This window comes from Notechis scutatus, chromosome 1 (genome assembly GCF_049901735.1).
Source record: "Notechis scutatus isolate UNSWTSFEM ecotype Mainland chromosome 1, rNotScu1.2, whole genome shotgun sequence".
NCBI lineage: Eukaryota > Metazoa > Chordata > Lepidosauria > Squamata > Elapidae > Notechis > Notechis scutatus.
The window spans coordinates 228,166,222-228,180,781 of record NC_142009.1 but is presented as its reverse complement, the minus strand read 5'-3'; the positions used below and the strand labels follow the sequence as shown (position 1 = coordinate 228,180,781).

General features: G+C 37.3%; 3 protein-coding genes and 1 pseudogene across 3 annotated transcripts; all 4 read right to left on the bottom strand.

The window, feature by feature from the left end:
* Positions 1-516: 516 nt before the first annotated feature.
* LOC113424762 (olfactory receptor 5V1-like) lies at positions 517-1,443 on the bottom strand. The gene has a single exon (XM_026686618.2). It carries the CDS (start codon positions 1,423-1,425, stop codon positions 517-519), a length of 909 nt encoding a protein of 302 aa, XP_026542403.2. The 5' UTR covers positions 1,426-1,443.
* Positions 1,444-1,472: 29 nt separating this feature from the next.
* LOC113430723 (olfactory receptor 5V1-like) lies at positions 1,473-6,277 on the bottom strand (annotated as a pseudogene).
* Positions 6,278-6,452: 175 nt separating this feature from the next.
* On the bottom strand, positions 6,453-7,388 carry LOC113430722 (olfactory receptor 5V1-like). Its single transcript, XM_026693144.2, has one exon. It carries the CDS (start codon positions 7,386-7,388, stop codon positions 6,453-6,455), a length of 936 nt encoding a protein of 311 aa, XP_026548929.2.
* Positions 7,389-9,126: 1,738 nt separating this feature from the next.
* On the bottom strand, positions 9,127-13,240 carry LOC148133219 (olfactory receptor 5V1-like). Its single transcript, XM_087970661.1, has 3 exons — positions 12,331-13,240; positions 11,935-12,035; positions 9,127-9,174 (listed from the first exon to the last, which is right to left on the bottom strand). The coding sequence occupies exons 1-3, from the start codon at positions 13,238-13,240 to the stop codon at positions 9,127-9,129; spliced, it is 1,059 nt and encodes a 352-aa protein (XP_087826787.1).
* Between the last annotated feature and the right edge of the window lie 1,320 nt (positions 13,241-14,560).

Here is a 14,560-nt window from a genome sequence, read left to right as displayed (position 1 = left end):
AAAATAACTGGCCCAAGGCCACCTAGCTAGCTTTATGCCTAAGGAAGAACTAGAAATCATAGTCTCCCACTTTCTGGCCTGATGCTTTAATCACCACACCAAACTGGTTCTCTCCTTATGGAGACCAAAAGAGAAATATTGTCAGCCTTGTGGGGCAAACCATTACAACTAGATGAGATTATTTCTAAGTACATTGACAAAATCTTGCAACACTGAAAGTACGTATTCCCCCATTTTCTTTACAAGCAAAGGAGTGTCTCATCTATGCTTTCTGCCCTTCCCACTATCCAATTGCGGACTATGTTGTTTCTTAGCTGACCATTCTCTTGGCATCTCTCTTTGCCTAATTTCCCAAGTTCTTTTCCATATACCATTACAAATATTGAACAAAAGCAGGCAATCTTAGTGCTCACCTAGGCTCATTACAGTGACAATATGGCTAGATCAGGAAAACAAAAACAATGCCTTAAAAACTTAACATATCTTGATCATTAAAGAAGGAAAGAAAAGAGATGTTTATGAAAATCTTTTCAGATTGAAGGCTTTGTACAATGCTTTTTTAACTTCCTTATTTCTCAGACTGTAGATCATAGGGTTCAGCATGGGAGTAATGATCCCATACAGCATGGAAATTATTCTGCCCTGTTTGCCTGAATAAGAAGAGGTGGGACGAGCATAGGTAGCAATGGTGGCCCCATAGAAAAGACATACGACAATTAAATGAGAACCACAAGTGGAAAAGGCTTTGTGCCTCCCCTCAGTGGAAGCCATGCGCAAGATGGTAGAAATTATGTAGATGTAAGAGATCAGGGTGACCAGAAAAGCCCCACTACCTATAATACCGGCAACAAGTAGATGAACAACTTCAACAAGGTAAGTAGAAGAGCAAGAGAGAGCTATCACAGGTTGAAGATCACAGAAATATTGGTTGAGTTTCTTAGATCCACAAAAAGACAATCTAAAGATCAGTATGGTATGAATCACAGAATTAATTAAGCCCAATAGCCAAATTCCAGCCATCAATTGAATACACCATTGTTTATTCATTATAGTAGCATAATGTAAAGGACTACATATTGCCACATAGCGGTCATAAGCCATCACTGCAAGCAAGAAGATTTCAGTGCCCAATACATCAAGCAAGAAAAATAGTTGCAGTACGCAGCCAACAAAGGATATTTTCTTGTCCTTTGACAAGAATATTTGGAGCATCTTTGGTACAATGACTGTTGGACAAAGGATGTCCAGCAGTGACAAATTACTCAGAAAGAAGTACATTGGAGTTTGGAGGTGAGCATCTGTTCCTATGGCCATGAGAATAGATCCGTTCCCTGCCAGGGTGGTCAAGTAGATCAGCAGAATCACCATAAAGAGGGCAGTCTGTACTTCAGGGAGATCAGACAGTTCAGTCAAGTAGAAGTCCATCAACACAGTTGTGTTGCTTTTCTCTGGTTTTCTTTCTATCATATTGATCAACAAGGGTACCTAAAACAAGACAATGTAAAAAAGGTTTGATAAAAGAATATATATTTCTGGATTTTAGAGTATAGTGGAGATGCAGGCTAACACCTACATTTCTTCCATATATATCTGCAGACTACAGAGGGTAGTTGGGAATGGGATGTTGGGAATTGGATGTTGGGGAGAAGTCCACAATGGAGTATATTAGTAGTCAGATCGTGTCTCTTTCTCCTCATAATTGGGGCAAAGGTTTAAATTTTATTAACTATTATTATGAGTGGTGATGCCTTTGGAGGCTTTAGTAGTCCAGATCCCGTCATCCTTTCACAGTCAATATCAAGCATGAAGGAGTTTGGAATCATCTCAAGTTCTTCATTCCCTTTATGTTATTTCTTTTTCCTTTTCTATGATTACTTAGATTATAAAAATCAGTATAAATAGTGCTATAAAAATATTAACATAGGAGGAAGAGATGAAGAGTAAATCATTTTTAAATTATAACATTGTGTCTAGAAGAGCTTTTAGTCACTATCTAAATTTACCAAACAGCATTGATAAAAAAAAGACTTGTATATACCATGAATCTAATATCTTAATGCAAATATTCAACCTTGAAATCCATTTAATGCAAATTCTTAATTCAGAAATGAATAAAAGAGTCAAATTGCTGTTCTTGTTATTCTGCAAGGTACTTTTCAGAAGGGGCAGATTAGTTTTTAAGAAACTCCTACTAGCCTAGGATTTGCAAATAACATTTTATCCTTCCAAACCTCTATTACTAGCAGATATAAATCACTTAGGGGTGTTTCTTTTTTCAAAAACATAAAGCTAAATAGGTTTCAATTTGTCAATAATAACAATATTATTGTTTTTGCAATATTATTGCAAAAACTATATTTTCAAACTGTTACTAAGCCTTCCCCAAAATGCCTTCAATTAAATTTTCCCATTTTGCAGTTGGAGGTTAAAAATGAAAAAAATAAAATGTGCTAAAGTCATCAGTTGCTATTTAATCAGTGCTATGGATAAAATTTACTCTGTTCTGACATTGACTCAGGACAAGTAATTCATTAAAGAATAGAACTGCAGACAAAATGGACTCAGTCATTTTCATCTGTTGGCCTCCAGATGGACTGGACTGCAGTCTCTATATTTCCCCATATGTCATAAGGAAAATCCTGCACATCAAGAGGGCACCAGAACATGGAAGATGTCTAACAATATAAAATTATTCTTCCAATAAAGTGAAGTCACTTGCCTCTCGTTTCTCCTCTCTGTATCAACACAAGAACTACAGCACAAAGAATTTATGTGGAGTCAAGCAAATGCACACATGGCTACTCAGGAATCAAATTAGTAAGCATTGTTCCAATCATCAAAGTAAAGTCTTTGCTACCTCTTCCTTTTTAACAAATGCAAATGACAGCATTAAGACCAAGAATCTATTTAGGGACTCCAAGGTCTCCAAGGAATTTGGTACCAGTTGGATTTGAGTCTCATTGGAACAGAAGTTCAATCTGGTGAATTTTTTTAAAAATACAACAGCATCAAACTAGAAAGAGTGACTTTGCGCTACTATTAATCTGTAAAAAGTAAATTAAAAAAGGACTTCCTGCCAGGAAAGTACAAATAGTGTTGGATTATTCGTGATATCCATCTCCCATTTGCAGAACTAGACTTTATACTTTTTTATTTTGTTTGGAAGTAGGTCTGTTCAAAAGGTTATTTCCATTGTGCTGCTCTAATCCATATCAAGCATCCTGTATATAGGTTTCTGTATATAGGTTTTAAATCTCCAGTTGTGAAAAGGGCACAAATATGATAAAATAAGATCTTACCTATTATTGTCTTCAAAGGAAATGATACCTTTTTCATGGTATCAGAGTATGGACATTGTTAACCATTATAAAAGAAAGTCAATTATGTTCTGAACTATTATCCTGTGGCTTGCACAATTGCAATTTCTGCTATGCCTCCTAAATGGATAAAAGAAGCCAATCCCCATCACCTCCCAATATTTCTGCCCTTCTTGATTTAAAAAAAATATCTGGATTATTTTGCATTTATCCATTGATTTTTTTTAATAAGGGATATTGGTATTTATGGACCAAACAGCCAGTGATGGGATTCAAAATTTTTTACTACTGGTTCTGTGGGCATGGCTTGGTGGGCATGGCAGGGGAAGGATACTGTAAAATCTCCAGTCAGAGGTGGTATTTTCCGGGTCTCTGAACTACTCAAAATTTCTGCTACTGGTTCTCTCCAGAGCAAATCAGAACCTGCTGAATACCACCTTTGCAAACAGCCCAAATCACCTCACAAGATTTGTTTGGCAAAATGAGATGGGGGAGGACTATTGACACTGCTTTCGGCTCCTACAGGAAATGTGGAAAGCAAATCTAACAAATAAGTGGTTGTTTGTTTGTTTGTTTGTTTGTTTTTGAATGAGTTGAAATTGCTGCTAGTGCAGGGGTGGGATTCAATTTTTTTAACAACCAGTTCTGTGGGTGTGGCTTAGTTGGTGGGCATGGCTTGATGCTAATGTGACTGGCTGGGTGTGGCCAACTCAACATCACTCACATCGAAGCACGCATCTCTTCGCCTGGCCTCTCATGACTGTGGGGATGCTGCAATAGTCATAAGTGTGAAAAATGGTTATAAGTCACTTTTTTCAGTACCATTGTAACTTTGAATGGTCACTCCACACAAGCAAAGTACCAGCAAAGGAGGGGGGAAAAAACACCAGAGAAATTCCAGAGATAGGAAGTCTAGTCCTGCCAAGAATGTAAAAAGGATTAACGGAGAGGCAGTTTCTGTAAGCAACACCAGAATGTTTCCTTCCTGTCTTCCTTACAGGATTAGGCCAGTAATTTCTTCTAACAACTGGTTCTCCGAACTGCTTAGAATATTAACAACGAATAGGTGTGAACCTTTAGAATCCCACCCATGTGCTAGTGTGGTCCCACAGAAGAGGCAAACAACAGTAAAATGGGAACCACAAATGGAAAATGCTTTTTGCTACCCTCAGCAAAGTGTATCCATAAGATAGCTGAAATTATATTGATATAAGAGATCAGGGTAACAAGAAAACCACCACCACCCCTAAAATGCCAGCCACAAGGAGGAGGACAAACTCAGGGAGATACGTGAAAGAGCAAAAAAAAAAAAAAAAAAAAAAAGCCATAATTGGAGGGATGTCATAAGTAATATTGATTAACCTTTTTGAGCCAACAGGAAGCTAACACAAAGGTCAGTGGGGTAAAAATCATAGTATTTGTTTAGCCTTTTAGCCAGGTCCCAGCTGCCAGTTGAGTACATAGTCAGTTGCTTATAAGATTTGTGTAGTGTAGGGGGCTGCATATCACCACATAGGGGTCATAAGCCATCAGTGCAAGCAAAAAAATCAGTGCCCACCACAAAAATCAGGAAGAAGTGTTGCAGCATGCAACCAATAAACGATATTCTCTTGTCCTCTGACAAGAAGGTCTGGAGTATTTTTGGCACAGTGACAGTAGGACAAGGGACATCCGGAAAAGATAAATTACACAGAAATAAACATCTTAGTAGTCTGGAGGTGAGCATCTGTCGCTGTTGCTAGAAGAATAGCCCCATTCCCTGCCAGAGTGGTGAAGTAGGCCAGCAGAATCACCACAAATAGAGAGAGTTGCATTGCAGGGAGATTGTCTCTGCAGAGGACAATCACAGGTGGTCAGTGAGGAAATAAGGAAGGAAAGAAACCAGAGTCAGGACATTTCAGTACAATAGCTGAGTTCTATAATCCAGGTTCTCAAAGATGAGAGGCACATTAATCTCAGGTAATCAATAACTTTTACCAACGATGTTAGGTTAAGATAGAATAGATGTTAATATATCCATTCAAAATCAGAATTTTTGAGTGGCTAAAGAAGAGTATTAACTTAATGAGAATTTATTCTCATCTCACTTTCATGTAGTTCACAAAATTCTTAGAAAATTAAGAACAGGAGAAGAAAGTGCATGTTAAAAGTCCCAAAGGTGCTTTTTTCAAGAGGCAACTGGACTTTCCTTCATCCAAGAAGTGAATTGCCTTCAAAGAAAAACAAGAAAGTCCAGTTGCCTCATGAAAAAAAGCACCTTTGCAACAAACATGACCTGGATGACTGAGAATCTCCATAGACATTGAGTTAAAAGTTGTTGTTTTTTAAATTCCAAACATTGGTAAAAGAATACCATGGGTCCATAAACATTACAACAAGTATTTTTTTGGGTAGGGGGAAAATCACATTTATTATTAAATATTAAATATAGGATAACAGAATTGGGCTGTTGCAACATTGCATTATAAGTACAGTTACATCACAATTTATATGTGTTCTAATATCTAAAGCATGGATGGTTCCAAAACAAAAGCAAAAAACCTTTAGCCTCCCCTTTATAGAATTTTTTTTCTTCCTTTCAAACATGTCTGATTCTTAGAGATTACCTGGACAAGTCCCAGCAATTTTCTTGGCAAGGTTTTTCAGAACTGAATTGGCATTCCCTTCTTCTTAGAGCTGAAAGAAATAACTAGCCCAAGACCACCTATCTGACTTTGTACTAAGCCAGGACTAGAATTCAGTCTTTCAGTTTCTAGCCTGATGCCTTATTGCTACACCAAATTATTTCTTTCCTTTAGACAGTTAATTCTAATTACATTGACAAAATCTGAAAGTCTGAAAGTCCATTTCTCCCCCCCCCCCCCACACACACACACCATTTCCTTTATTGCCCAAAAAACAAAGGAGTGTTTTGTCTATGCTTCTTGCACTGCAGGCTATGTTGTCTCTTACCTGGCCATACCCTTGGCAGCTCTCTTTGCCCAGTTTCCCAAGATCTTTTCCACAAGTATTGAACAAAAGCAGGCAACCTTAGTGCTCACCTAATTCTTTTTTCAATGACAGTATGACTGGATCAGAGAAAAACCAATACTTTAAACACTTAACATATTTTGATAATTAAATAAGGAAAGATATCTATGAAAATCTTTTCAGATTGAAGTTTTTATACAATGCTTTTTTAACTTCCTTATTTCTCAGACTGTATACCATAGGGTTCAGCATGGGAGTGATAATCCCATACAGCATGGAAATTATTCTGCCCTGTTTGCCTGAATAAGAAGAGGTGGGACGAGCATAGGTAGCAATGGTGGCCCCATAGAAAAGACATACGACAGTTAAATGAGAACCACAAGTGGAAAAGGCTTTGTGCCTCCCCTCAGTGGAAGCCATGCGCAAGATGGTAGAAATTATGTAGATGTAAGAGATCAGGGTGACCAGAAAAGCCCCACTACCTATAATACCGGCAACAAGTAGAAGAACAATTTCTGCAAGATAAGTGGAAGAACAAGAGAGAGCCCTCACAGGATGAAGATCACAGAAATATTGGTTGAGTTTCTTAAAACCACAGAAAGACATTCTAAAAGTCAATGAGGTGTGAATCATAGAATTAATTAAGCCCAATAGCCATATCACAGCCATCAGTTGAATACACCATTGTTTATTCATTATAGTAGCATAATGTAAAGGACTACATATTGCCACATAGCGGTCATAAGCCATCACTGCAAGCAAGAAGATTTCAGTGCCCACCATATCAATAAGTAAGAAGAGTTGCAGAACGCAGCCAACAAATGATATTTTCTTGTCCTTTGACACGAATATTTGGAGCATCTTTGGTACAATGACTGTTGGACAAAGGATATCCAGCAGTGACAAATTACTCAGAAAGAAGTACATTGGAGTTTGGAGGTGAGCATCTGTTCCTATGGCCATGAGAATAGATCCGTTCCCTGCCAGGGTGGTCAAGTAGATCAACAGAATCACCATAAAGAGGGCAGTCTGTACTTCAGGGAGATCAGACAGTTCAGTCAAGTAGAAGTCCATCAACACAGTCGTGTTGCTTTTCTCCATCTTTCTGGTAATCAGACTGAGCCACAGGAATTCCTAAAATAAGACAATACAAAAGAGATATGGTAAAAGAATATACTGTATATTTGGATTTTAGAGTATAGTGGAGATGCAGTCTAACACCTACATTTCTTCCATATATATCTGCAAACTACAGAGGGTAGTTGGGAATGGGATGTTGGTAATGGGATGTTGGGAAGAAGTCCACAATGGAAAAGGAAACTATATTAGTAGTTAGATCGTGTCTCTTTCTCTTAGTAATGAGAGCTAAAGATCAGTTTTAAAGTTTATTTCCTATTACTAAGAGTCATGAGGCTTTAGTAGTCCACTCCCTTTCTAATATTTTTCTCTTTTTCTGTGATTACTTAGATTATAAAAAATAGTATAAAAGTTACAGTACTATATAAACATTAATGTAAGATGAAGAGATAAAGAGCAAATCATTACTAAATTACATCATTATGTTTAAAATAGTCTTTAGTCAATATCTAAATCACCAAACAGCATTGATAAAAATAGTTGTAGGGTGAAAACTATAAATCTAATATTTGACTGCAAATATTCAATCCTGAAAGCCATTGAATGCAAATTCTTAATTTGGATTTAGTTCAGGAATACATAACAGAGCCAAATTGCTGCAACAGATTATCTTAGACTTGCTCTTGTTATTCAGTAGGGTACCTATCAGAAGGGGCAATTTAGAATAGAATAGAATAGAATAGAATAGAATAGAATAGAATAGAATAGAATAGAATAGAATAGAATAGAATAGAATAGAATTCTTTATTGGCCAAGTGTGACTGGACACACAAAGAATTTGTCCTGGTGCAAATGCTCTCAATGTACATAAACGAAAAGATACATTCATCAAGAGTCAAGAATCATAAAGTACAACACTTAACGATAGTCATAGAGTACAATAAGCAATCAAATCATACTAGGAAACAGTCAATATAAATCATAAGGATACAAGCGACTAAGTTACAGTCATACAGTCACAAGTGGGAGGGGATGGGTGATAAGGAGTGATGAGAAGATTAACAGTAATAGTAGTGTAGGTTTGTGAAACTCCTACTAGCCTACCATCTTCAAATAACATTTTACCCTTCAAAATCTCTATTACTAGCAGGCATGAATAAGTTAAGGGTGTTTCATTTTTCAAAAACATAAAGCTAAATGGGTTTCTATATTGACTGTTTCTTAGTATGATTTGATTGCTTATTGTACCCTATGACTATCATTAAGTGTTGTACCTTATGATTCTTGACTCTTGATGAATGTATCTTTTCGTTTATGTACATTGGAAGCATTTGCACCAAGACAAATTCCTTGTGTGTCCAATCACACTTGTCCAATAAAAGAATTCTAATTCTAATTCACCAATGATAACAATACAAAAAGTATAATATTTTCAAGGCTATTACTAAACCTTCCCCAAAATGCCTTCAATTAAACCTTCCCATTCTGTAGTTGGAGGTTAAATATTAGGAAATCAAAATGTCCTAAGGTAATCTGTTGAAATTTTGTCAGCGCTATAGATAAAATCTACTCTCTTCTGACATTGACTCAGGACAAGGAATTCATTAAAGAATAGAACTGCAGACAAAATGTTTTCACTCATTTTCATTTGTTGGCCTCCAGATGGATTGGACTGCAGTCCCTATATTTCCCCATATGTCATAAGGAAAATCCTGCACATCAAGAGGGCACCAGAACATGAAAGATGTCTAACAATATAAAATTATTCTTCCAATAAAGTGAAGTCACTTGCCTCTCTTGTTCCTCCTATCTGTATCAACACAGGAACCACAGCATGAAGAATTTATGTGGAGTCAAACAAAATACCCACATGGCTACTCAGGCATCACATTTACAATCATTGTTCCAATCATCAAAGTAAAGTCTTTGCTACTCTTCCTTTTTAACAAATGCAAATGACAGCATTAAAATAAAGAGTCTATTTAGGGACTCCAAGGTCTCCAAGGAATTTGGTACCAGTTGGATTTGAGTTTCATTAGAACAGAAGTGCACTTAGACAAAATCTTTTTGAAATGCAACAGCATCAAATTAAAAATAGTTACTTTACAATGCTATTAATCATAAAAAACAATCTTCTTTGAATTCAAAGGGACTTTCTGCAGGAAAGTACAAATAGTGTTTAAATATTAATGATATACATCTCCATTTAACTCAACGAATTACATTTATTCAAGCAAACCCACTGTTTGTTTCCTTGGAACAGGATTTCTTCAAAAGGTTATTTCTATTTTGCAGCTCTAATCTATAACAAGCATTCTGTGTCTATAGGTGACAATTTCTGTATATAGGTTTTAAATCTCCAGTTGTGAACAGGGCACAAACATGATAAAATAAGATCTTACCTATTAGTTTCATATTCCTATCTCTTGTCTCCAAAGGAAAATGTCATTTTTTCATCTATAATCCAGAGTCTTGTGGATTGCATAACTGCAATTTCTGCCATGCCTTCTACATGGATAAAAGTTGCCACCTCCTACCACCCACCATTCCAATATTCCAAATAATCTATATCTGCCTGTCTTGATTTTAATAAATATGTTGCCAACTCATAAAACATTTTGTATACATGTTTTATAGTTGACAACAGAAAGAGTGGGGGGAGTTTCAAAGAGCAAGCAACAGTGTGGAATTGAAAGTACATTCCATTCATATTTTCTTCAAAGACTGATTAGATGGCTGAAGCTTCTGCCACAAAAAAATCTAATTGGAGAACATGATTGATGACTCTTGGCTATGAATGTTTTTCGTTGGATGATACACCCAGAGGGGTGAGGGGAAAAGCAGGATCAAGGGTGACAGTAAATTACATATCTCAGAGTTGGCTACGCCCAGGTTAGTGCTGGACATAGAATGGTAGCTTCAAATAAATCCTCTTTAGTTTTGGGAGTGAGGCTTGAGGCTCATGATTTAATTGGAGTAACTGCCGGAACCCCAACATATGTTATTTTGTATTTATCCATTGATTTCTTATAAAGGATTTTGGTATTTGTGGGACAAACAGCCCCAACCACCTCACAAGGTAGCTTTGTCTAGCAAAATGGGATGAGGGAGGACTATTAACACTGCTATGAGCTTCTAAAAGAAATGTGGGAAATAAATCTAAAAAATAAGCGCATACATACATACATGCAATTGATTCTTAAAGGGGAACTTTTCAGCACAAAATTGCTTCTAGTGTTGAATGAGAGATGTTTTGATCTGTTTGTGAATGAATTGAATGAATTGAAATTGCTGCCAGTGTGGTCCTTCATATACTGTATCTTTCATCTTTGCAAATGTAACACAGAAAACTATTTATCAATACCTTGCCCTCTGAACATTCTTTATATTTCTGGCATAGCTTCAAACCACTGGAAATCAGTCCAGAGTTGCCAAAACTGAACATGTCACTTCTTTTGACAACTTCTGCTGGACTTCAGAGCAGGTTCACTCATTTTCCCCCCATGGGAGTTGAGCAATCTATTGACTCAAAATTTGTAAACAGATTCCTCTTATTCCAGTCTGCAATAAACAAGTTTTCTTACAAATCATGTTCCTGGTGACCTCATAAACATGTCCATGTTGTTTTCCTGGAAACACCAGGAAGTAGTTTATCATAGTCTTCTTTCATGTTTTGATTTCATTTGAATTTTTTTCTTTACCATTTAGTCTAGCCCCTTGCTCTGAGATTTTCTGATGGTCTCCCCTCCAAGTATTAATCCCATGCACATTTACCTCTCCTAGCCATGGTGGTGCAGTGGTTAGTATGCAGTATTGCAGGCTATCTCTGCCAGTTGCCAGGAGTTTGATCCTGACTAGTTCAAGATTCACTCAGCCTTCCATCCTTCCAAGCAGTGGTGGGATTCAAATTTTTTTACTACCGGTTCTATGGCTGCGGCTTGGTGGGCATGGCTGGGGAAAGAGACTGTAAAATCTCCAGTCAGATGTGAGATTGGCCAGTTCTCCAAACTACTCAAAATTTTGGCTACCGGTTCTCCAGAACTGATCAGAACCTGCTGAATACCACCTCTGCTTCCAAGGTCAGTAAAATAAGAGCCCAGATTGTTGGGGACAATATGCTGATTCTGTAAACCTCTTAGAGAGTGCTGTATGGCACTGTGAAGTGGTATGTAAGTCTAAGTGCTATTGCGGTCAGCCAAGGTCTGTCTAATATTGGACAATCCAATGTCATCTATAGTGGCATACACATATAAAACTGATAGTGGAAAAATATGGCATACATTTTCACCATTTGGGATATGTAAAACTCACATATTTTAATGTGTGCATAATAAATGCACTAGGTATACATTCATGTTCCTATATATTTATTCTACAATAGCCCTCAAGAGAGAATACATTAGATTATAACATTTCAAAGTTTAAAATTTGAACTATCTTAGTATTAAAATGAACACACAACAAATCTCCCCAGTATGTTTTCCAAATCAACAGAGAAAAGAAAAATAGTAAAGTTGCTGAATGATCTTCTCGCTCTATTATATAGTTGTGGTCTCAAGATTGAAATGACCTTCTTTCCAATATCATTTTCATTTGCTCTCATGATTGCCGTTGCAAAATAAACATAGCAGTGAATGGGGATGGAGAGAAGCAGCCACGACAGGCCCAAGTAGTCTGCCCTTTGAGGCAAAATAAAACTTCCCCTTTCCCCAATTTTCTTTCAACTAATCCTACAGAAGCTTTTGACTTTTTTCATCCAAGAAGAGGAAAGGTAGTGCTTACATCTTGCTATCTAAGAAAGTGATTGTTATTAAAACTGGGCAGTTTTAATAACAAATTTTCCACCAGAAAGGGCCAGAAAACAATTTACCAAAATGTTTCAAGAAAGTACATCATATTCTGATAACATTCAAGTGGAGGGGAACCCAAACTCAACCCCTCAAAAAAGCCCTTTGCATATTAAATGCTTTGATCAAAGCCTTTTTAACTTCATTATTCCTCAGGCTGTAGATCATTGGGTTTATCATGGGAGTAAGAATCCCATACAGCATTGAAACAACTCTGTCTTTCTTGGGTGAGTAAGTGGAAGTGGGCCGGACGTAGGTTGCAATGGTTGTCCCATAGAAAAGACATACGACAGCCAAGTGAGAACCACAAGTGGAAAATGCTTTTCGCCTCCCCTCAGCAGACCGCATGTGTAAGATAGCTGAAATTATATAGATATAAGAGATCAGGGTAACAAGAAAAGCACCTCCTCCTAAAATGCCAGCCACAAGGAGGAGGACAAGCTCAGGGAGATATGTGGCAGAGCAAGAAAGTGCCATAATTGGAGGGATGTCACAGTAATATTGATTAACTTTATTGGGCCCACAGAAAGATAGTGTAAAGGTCATTGAGGTGTGAATCATAGAATTTGTGAAGCCTGTTAGCCAGGTCCCAGTTGCCAGTTGAGCACATAGTCGCTTGCTCATAATATTTGGGTAGTGTAGAGGGCTACATATTGCCACATAGCGATCATAAGCCATCAGTGCAAGCAAAAAAATTTCAGTGCCTACAACATAAATCAGGAAGAAGAGTTGCAGCATGCAGCCCAAAAATGATATACTCTTATCCTCGGACAAGAAGGTCTGGAGCATTTTTGGCACAGTGACCGTTGGACAAAGGACATCCAGCAAAGATAAATTACATAGAAAGAAATACATAGGAGTCTGGAGCTGAGCATCTGTTGCTGTTGCTATAAGAATAGCCCCATTCCCTGCCAGAGTGGTCAGATAGACCAGCAGAATCACCACGAATAAAGAAGTGTGCACTGCAGGGAGATCAGACAGTTCAGTGAAGTAGAAATCCTTTACTCCTGTGTCATTAGCCATTGTCATGCCAAGGATCCTGAAGCCGAGATATCTAAAAAGAATGGGGGAAAAATGTAATTAAAGCATACCTTGTGTACTCAGCCTTTTCTTTTTCTTTTTGCTATAGTTGGCGAAGAATCTTAACTCAATGTTTCTCATTGAGTTGTTGTTTTTTTAAATCATGCTCTATGTGGACAGCAGTTTTCCACTGAAATTCTAAGAGATTCACACAATTCACACCAAAGTTTGAGAGAGAGCGAAGAGATCATAGGATGAATGAAAAGAGCATTCCAACAGAGTAGTTGTGGAGGGAAGAACCTTAACCTTCACGCAGCAGCAGCTATGAGGCCAGAATGTGCTTCAGTGAGACTTACAATGTCCTTTGATGTAAGGTTATATGCAAGGCAAGAGATAGTTTATACTAAAACACTCTGACCACTCAGTTCAAATTACATAGTGCTCAGTTGCATTCAGTGTCTATCACAAGGACTGGCAACCTTTTGAGGTGTAGGGGTTGTGGGTGGCCAAGAGCCTCTATTTGGGTCAGTGACAAGGATGGTGCTGTGAAATAAGTTAAATTAGGGTTTCTGGTTTTCTCTTTCATGAATTTTGGGAAGAATGTATTGGGTTTTTTTCCTTATAAATTATACGCAGCCTGGTTTAGATGTATTTCCCGTCTCAAAATGTCAAGAAAGCATTCCATTGATTTTTGATAACTCTAGTCTGAAGCAGTTCTGTGAACTGCAAAAAAAATGGTTGAGGGAAATGAAGTGTACTGAAGACTCAGACTATCATTCCCTTTGCTCTATTAAATCAAAACAGAAAAGCAGCCTCAATTTGCCATATTCCCATCACAATGAATTGTAAAGCAAGGAATATATTCCAGAACACAGAATGGAAGCAACCACATCTTTCATCAGACACCTCACACACACACACACACAAACACACACACATATACACTCGTGAAGGACTCTGCATATATCTCATAATCTGATTTTTGCAATACTTGATTTTTCTGGAATAAATTGGAGCCTGTGATTTTCATTTTGATGTTCTCTTTTGATCTGCAAACATGGAATGTTGTATGCATGAAGTATGAACTTTGAATTGTTAACACCAATTGTCATTAGTTAATCCCATCTATCAGGAATACTGATTTGCCACAAAGCCAATATAGGTACACTGGGGAAAGTTGTAATTGCAAATAAAGAAATCAGTTCAAATACAGGGAACCATAACTATTATTATTTTTGAAAAGTCCCTTCTGGCATTAGAAAAGAGCTAAGGCACTTCCATGTTGATTCCTATGCTACAAAATCAACACATTCATGCTTTAATAGATTC